The following is a 7,842-nucleotide window of genomic DNA, read 5'->3' as shown; positions in this document are numbered from 1 at the left end:
CCGTAGTAGCAGCTGCACCTGTTTTGACTATTGTCGATCCAAATGAGCCGTTTGTCTTGGAAACAGACGCTAGTAATGAGGCCATTGGGGCCGTACTTATGCAAAGGGGACGCCCAATTGCATTTGAGAGTAAAAAGCTAGATCGTGCATAGCGTAACTACTTGGCTTACGAGCGAGAGTTACTAGCGATAGTTCATGCACTGAAAAAGTCAAGACACTATTTATATGGTGCTTCTTTTGAGGTCCGGACGGACCATGAAAGTCTATATGGCTTTCAAGTCAAAGTGAACTGAAGGATAGAAAAGCTCGATGGGCGGAGATTCTACAGGAGTTTGACCTTCAGATACGTTACCAGAAAGGTAAGTATAACGTGGTGGCAGATGCACTTAGTCGCATGCCACAGATTAATGAACTTAGTTTCATAGTCTTCAAGAATGATTTCTTGGAGTCACTACGTGGTTTATGTGAGCACGATCCATCTTTTTTATAGAGGTTTGGCGTGCTGTACTACGCGTACGCACTTCTTCACAGACGCGACCACCTCCCTCGTTGGCACGGATTGCTAGTCCAGAGAGACTGGCCGAAGGTGCAATAGGAAGGGAAGCGAGAGTTAGTCTGGAGAGACTAGCCATGTTTTCTGGGTATAGTTTTGAGTCGGAGAGCTCTAACGTGGGCCCTTCATCACCTTTGACTGCCATGGCTTCAAAGGGGGGTGATAAACTTTGTCGGGGGGAGAAATATGCTAATTACTCCATTGACGAGACGACGGGCACTTACTCTACAAGGGTAGAGTATGTGTACCAACTATTGCTGACTTTCGGGCCCAAATTCTTAAAGAAAGTCATGGTAGTCCAAGTGCGGGTCATCCCGGGATTCAGAAGACCTATGCACTAGTAAAAAGACAGTTTTATTGGCCTAGTTTGTTTAAGGACGTCCAGACTTATGTGCTGAAATGCAATAAGTGCCAGGTCAATAAACACAAACGTCTTAAGGTTGGAGGGCTACTCCATCTGCCGCTGGAGATTCCTCAGGGGAAATGGAAAAGCATCTCCATGGATTTCATTATCGGTTTACCCAAGACGAGTCGAGGGAATGACTCGTTGTGGGTGGTAGTGGACAGCTAAAATGGAAAAGTTTATCGCCACATGAAGAAAACTGTTAAAACACCAGAGTTGGCAAAACTCTTTATTGAACATCTCTACAAGCTATATGGCCTACCCACAGATATAGTGTCGGATAGAGATAGAAAGTTCAACAGTCATTTTTGGAGGGAAGTCTTAAAAAAGTTGGATACTACTCTGAGTATGAGTACGGCGGATCATCCAGAGTCCAAACTGAAAGAGTTAACCAAATTCTAGAGGATACGTTGCGTTCTTATGTTAGTAAGAAGCAATCTAATTGAGAAGAGTACTTGCCCTTATTGGAGTTTGCCTATAACAACTCCAAACACTTAGCGACTGAATTTACACCATCATTCATGTTAATGTATGGATTCGAGCCGAGATCTCCGATGGCTGTAGGCCTAGAAAAGGAGAAGATTCAATCTGTCAAGGATTTCCTTGAAGATATGAATGATATGCTCAGAGCCGCACGTGAGAGCATTCATAGCACTCAGGCGCTAAAACTTATGCAGATAAAGGACGTAGAAAGGTGACCTTTGCAGAAGGTGACTTTGTATTCCTCAAGGTTCCTGCTGTGCGCAGTCACAGAAACCATGAAAACGGGAAAGTGTGATAAACTTTCTCCGAGATATTGTGGTCCTTTTAAAATCCTTAAGAAGATTGGGGACGTAGCATATAAACTTGAGTTACCGGAGAGTTCTCAAGTCCATCTTGTCTTCCATGTCAGTAAACTGAAGAAATCAGTTCACGGGTTAGAGAACGCAGTTTCTCCAGAGATTTTGGTGGACTTGATAGAGCCACCAAAGATACCACATGAACCTGAAAAGATTCTAGGGTATCGTGACAGACAAACCCGACATAAAGTGTACCAGGAGGTACTTGTTAAATGGACAGACAGGGATGTGGAGGCAGCTACTTGGAAACACCGTAGTGCAATTTCCAAGAGGTTTCCCCAGTTTGTTTTTGAGGACGAAAACTCTTCTTAAGGGGGGGAGTAATGTCACGTAGGCTGCTGTAATGCATGTGATCGACAGACCGGTGGATGGCCAGACGAGGCTTTAGCGTCAATGCCTTGGCCGGAGTGCTGAGAGGACGTGGCCATCCGGGGTTCAGTGGGAGAGGACGCCCATGCAGAGTCATGGGCGGCCAGGCTAGTGTGGACGACAGGCCACACACTATATAGCCTGGGGGATGAGGGGCAATCCTCATTCTTCCTCTGTGGTGGCTGGTGGGTGGTGAGCCAGACGCCGTCCCCTGCTGTGGTAGTGCCCGTAGTGGTGCTACGGTGATCTAACAGTAAAGCTTCATTACAATTCTTGGCCATTAACATGAAGAGGCATGGGACCAAGTGTGGCACATATTTTCTGTGTCTAAGGTTTAGGCACATATATTGGGTGTTGAGAGGCACATGTAAATTTGGGTGTAGGAGTTCACCAAGTTTGTTAACGCACATATAAATTTGGGTGGAAAGAGCTAACCATTTTTGCATTATAATTGGAACAATATATTAGAAAAGTGGGAATTTCCCAATTCCCAATCCCACATAATTTCATGAATTTTGGAAAAATCTTAATTCCCATTTTTTAACCGATAATAACATCTACATAAACATCCTTCTTGTTGCAAGATCTTTTAGAAATAATAAACCTTTAAATTAATAACAAAATCAAAAACAAAAAAGTCTCACAGTCATATGTGAACTACTTCAAATATGATAAAGCCTCTAAGATGAGTGGTGTTGAAAAACATCTAAAGATTTATCTTTATTACAATAAGATTTAATGTGGATAATAGACCACATAAATCATTTGCATTTTTTATTAATTATTTAGTGGAATACCTCTCTTGCATATGTGGTGTTGAGAAACACCTTTCTACTTAAGATCTAAGAGTTCGTCAAAAAATAAATACTTAGATAAACTTTCTACTAGTATTCAGAAAACATTAGATAAGATAAATAATGTAAATAAGATTTAAACGCATAAAGATAATTTAAACATATATTAGAGATATTTTAAGAACTTCAGTTATTATATTGAATAAGAAAGACCTATGGAAGATCAAATTATCATAATGATTATTATAAAATGCATATTTAGTATAAGGTTATGTTGAAATAGAGTATTTAAAAAATTACTTTAGCATATTATATCGAAAGGCTAGAGAAAGAGATTCAAGAAGTGTATTGTGTGCATTCGAATATAAGCTTGTGTGTGTGTGTGTGTGTGTGTGTGTGTGTGTGTGTGTGCGCACGCGCGCGCACCCATGGGCATGCACATGCACGTGTATTTGCATGCGTGTGTGTGTCTAGCATGTGCTCACACACATCTATTGTAAATTATAAAGTGCACACACCTATAAACTAACAAAAGGTGATGTCAAAGGTAGCAAAACTGATTTTTACAAGTATATTAGATTGCCTATTATTCTTATAATGTATATTTTGATGACACATATGTAGTCAAATTAAGTTATTTTGCATATGCTAAAAAAATTGACCCCCTTAAAGAAGTTTCCTTAGAGAATAGTATCTATGTGGTTAAAATTAAATTGTTGCATATCGATGTAGTGAAATATGCTTGAAAAAAATTGACCCCCTCAAAGAAATCCTCAGAGAATAATAGTCCTTGTTGAGGAGTACAAGCTCATCCAAAGAGCCATCTAGTCTATCATATATATCATGACCTCCATGAATTTCACTACTTTCATAGCACATATCTATGTGGTGAAATTAAGTTGTTACATATGATCAAAAAGTTGGCTTGCTCAAAAAAAAAAAATTTTGACCTCCTCAAAGAAAGTTTCTCGGAGAAGAATAGTCTTCAAGGACTACAAGTTTATCCAAATAGCCATCTAGTCTATTATATATCACCACCTCCACGACATCATCTAAATAACACAAATAGCCATCCAATAACCACTGAAAAATATTCGGTGCAACAAATGCAAGTATACAAAGCTCTAGGCCTCTTTATTATGTGAGCAAAAAAAAACCATGACAAATGTCAATGAAGGAGCATGGATCATTTTGGTGACACAGCACACCAAGAGGATCAAGGAAACCTTGGAAATGTAGGTGAATTTTTTCATAGGTGATCAAAGATTTGGAAATTTTCCCCCTCTTTTTCATTTTCTCTTTCTTAACCTCTATATACATGTGTATCCATAAAAAATTCAGTGATGAAGGGAGTTGACATGCAATGGGCTGGATGTTGAAGCCACAATTATTTATTTGCTTTATAGAGCACCATGAGCACCATCGTGAGGGCCTCATGGAAACCTATTTGATAATGGAATGTGTCACTTCTTTAAGTAGGTGATAGGAATTGAACCTTAATACTTTATTATTGTAGGCATATAAGTACAATATACATGCACACTCATCACACTTCTACCATAATGCACTCATCCAACCATCATGCACATCTCCTTTTGTTGACAAGGTGTTACATAACCACCCATGCAGCATGTTACCCATCCTTGAAGTGTGATTTTTCGGGTTAATAGACCACATGACATCTAATTCCTCTCCTTGACTCACAACCACTTCAATTATAATAAGGGTCTAATATTTTTGTTTATCATTAAACATTTCCCTTTAACGAGCAATAAAAGTGTATACTATATGCACAATCTTAAATGGGTTAACTCTTACTTGGAAGAAAAGGTTGTCCACTATTGTAAACACCCATATGCATGCTGCACAATTTTTTCTATAACTTTTTGTCTTTACATTTTTTAGCACTTCTAAAGCATAAGAAGCAAATCAATTCAGATGTTTACTACTTTCCCTTTAACTCACTTTCTTTGTAACCTAAGGAGAGTGGATCAATACAAATATACTTGTGGAATAGTGTATTATTCTACATTGTTGACTTAACGAAACAAAAAGTCTCACCTTTTTATTTGTAAAACAAAAGATATTCAAAAGGTACATAAACAGCAAGATTTTTTTTACACCTAAAGCTATTAATCATTTAGCATTGTGTGGCTATTATCCTACATTAATTTATATAGGAAGAGTGGCACCTTTTTACTTGAAAACAAGGAAAGGAAACCTATTAATTTCCAATTTAATAAGCATAAAGAATGCACAAAGATTTAAAACTCCAGAGTTGTTTATCATTTAGTATTGTGAAGCTATTACTCATGTAAGGAATAGGATGTGTTCATCATTTCCTAATGTGAGGTTAATCACACAGATTAGGATTGTACATGCTTGCTGGATCATTCGATACTCTTTTTTAATGCAGGTGGAGAATGCTCAAAATTGCATTAACCCTTCAAAGTTTTAGAATTTTCAAGCTTGCGTTAACCCTTTAAAGTTTCAAGAATTAATTCAAAGTCAATAAGCCTTTACAATGGTCATCATTATGCCTAACATAATCTTCACTTGAAGAGTGTAGACAAGTGCACATATATCTGTCGAAACTAGCGACAAAAGCATTTGGCCTTTCAAGTTTAAAGGGGCACATTTGTGCCTGCTTGGCCCCAGCTCAAACAAAACAAAACAAAAACATGTAATAGAGGATAATGAAAGATGAGAAAACACTTATGGTAGCTGAATAGATTCACTGTGACAAGTATAGCCCAAATTGTGTATTAGGTGTTACAAGGACAATGGGAGCAAAGCAAGAGTACAAGGCAAGCATCTCAATTCAAATAGATGAGAAGGAAACACAGCCATTATCTGAACAATCATCTTAAGGATAACCTTTTATTATAATTATAGCCCACCTTATATAGCAAATGAGCATATATATATTTTTAGTTCTTGTTAACTCTCTTGACCACCACATATCATATGGTATTAACCTCTATAAATAAACTATAATAATACACAGGTTTTTTGCCTGACCCAGTAAAGCCTCTTACAGTACAATTGAAGTCCAAGGAAAGCTTGCTGCCATAACCTACACAAGATACACAAGATGGATGGTAAACCAAAAATTGCATGATTTGAGAGGTTTTAAACTTCCCCTCACTTCTCAATTCAAGTTAAACCCTGACAAATAAGCCCACCAAAAGATGATTATGATGTATAAAATCCATTTGAAAGCCTTCCTACAAAGCCTTATAAATCATGCACAAAAGCCTGTAATTCTGCAATCAACTTCACTAATCCAACCTACAAATCATCAAAATTGTAATACTAATCCCCTCAAAATTACAATACTAATCCTCAAAATATGTATACAAACCCTTGTGATCTACATGAAAGGCCTTGAAATTTGCATAAACTGCACCATAGATTCCAAAGACTTGAATTTGGTTTACAAATCGCCACCATGAAAACCTCGAAGTTATCAATAAAACCCACCATTAGACCCTAATTATCATGCAGAAAAACCATTGTAAACCCTTACCTTTTGCACACAAGCTCTTGGATTATACATGAGAACCCTGCAAACATCTATAGAAACCCTTAAATTTCTACACTGAAAACCCCTAAGTCTGCACACAATCCCTATGGAAACCCCACCTAATTTCATGCAGAGAACCCATTGTAAGAGTACGTACATGATACCAAACCTATTATGATGGATAAACCCTAAGTTTCTGCAGATAAACCCTAAAGAAAGAAGCGTCTTTCTTGCAATTTAATATCAAACCCTAAAATGTTAGCAGATAATTTCTCATATAGCCTATGGTATGATGGAAGAAAGCATGAATAGGTGATAGTAAAACCTAAATCTCCTGCAGATTAACCCTGAAGGACCTTGCGGAAAGATACCAAACCCTAATTAGATGATAGGAAACCCTAATTTTCAAGCAGATTAGACCTAGCGGACCTTGTGAAATCGTAAATTCCTGGAGAGAGAAAGTATAGGAGCAATTGTTTTCACCTCAATTTACTGTAGTGAGGCGGAGGGCAGCTTGGGCAGGAGGCCTGGGCGACTTGCAGGGGAAGTCCTGCACAGGGCTTCCATGCTCATCATACAAGATGCGACCTGAGAAGGAAGGTGGCTCACATCGCTCGCCCATGAGTATGGTGCGCTGCCACACAGGAGAATCCAGGACGCCATTCTCTGCAGCAGAGAAAGAAGACTCCATAACTATGAGGCCATCCTTTCCTGCTGCATGCTTCGTCTTCTTCATGGACGCAAGCCTCTTGCCGCTGAGATTAATCCATCGTTTCGGAGCTGTCAAGCGCCCATAGCTGCTGCAGCTGTTGCCGCCGCTCTGCGAGGACGTGGGGATTTCTTCGCAATCGCTGGACTCTCTGCTCTGCACGCGATTGTCTCTGAGCTCAGAGATCATCACGCAAACGTTGCCCATATTTATCCACAGAAGGGGAACCCTAATTGCAAAGAGGATCTAAACCTGGGTGCAGAAAAAAAAAACCCTAATCCTAATAGGATTGTTCTTCTTGTTGAGAAAAACCCTCAAAGCTTCTCTGCAGGCAGAACCCCATAGCTCTCCTTCCTCTCTTGCTGCCTAGTAATCCACAAGAATCTTTTTACAATGGGGCCCTTGAATGAGTCCTTATCAAGTGAATGTTTGACCTTAATAGAACTTGACAATTAGTTTTTCAATAATTTATTCCTAGTTTTTCAATAATTTATTCCTATTGCAAAACTACCCCTATTTGAAAAAACATTTGGGCTTGTTTGACCTTGACATTTAGTTTTTCAATAATTTATTCCTAGTTTTTCAATAATTTATTCCTATTAAAAAAACATTTGGGGTGCATATTCAGTCTAATCTACTGGACATATCA

At 38.7% G+C, this 7,842-nt stretch overlaps 1 protein-coding gene across 1 annotated transcript; it reads right to left on the bottom strand.

Annotated features, from left to right (window-relative positions):
• Positions 1-5,700: 5,700 nt before the first annotated feature.
• LOC147623228 (uncharacterized) lies at positions 5,701-7,566 on the bottom strand. Its single transcript, XM_086821306.1, has 2 exons — positions 6,968-7,566; positions 5,701-6,034 (listed from the first exon to the last, which is right to left on the bottom strand). The coding sequence occupies exon 1, from the start codon at positions 7,398-7,400 to the stop codon at positions 6,969-6,971; it is 432 nt and encodes a 143-aa protein (XP_086677432.1). The 5' UTR covers positions 7,401-7,566; the 3' UTR covers positions 5,701-6,034; position 6,968.
• Between the last annotated feature and the right edge of the window lie 276 nt (positions 7,567-7,842).

The sequence above is a fragment of the Cibotium barometz genome, chromosome 27 (assembly GCF_041138505.1).
Source record: "Cibotium barometz isolate CiBa-2024 chromosome 27, ASM4113850v1, whole genome shotgun sequence".
Lineage (NCBI taxonomy): Eukaryota > Viridiplantae > Streptophyta > Polypodiopsida > Cyatheales > Cibotiaceae > Cibotium > Cibotium barometz.
This window is presented reverse-complemented; position numbering and strand designations above follow the sequence as displayed.

Excerpts from the sequence above, each read along its gene's own strand:
- LOC147623228 (XM_086821306.1), bottom strand. The coding sequence starts at position 7,400 with ATGGGCAACGTTTGCGTGATGATCTCTGAGCTCAGAGACAATCGCGTG.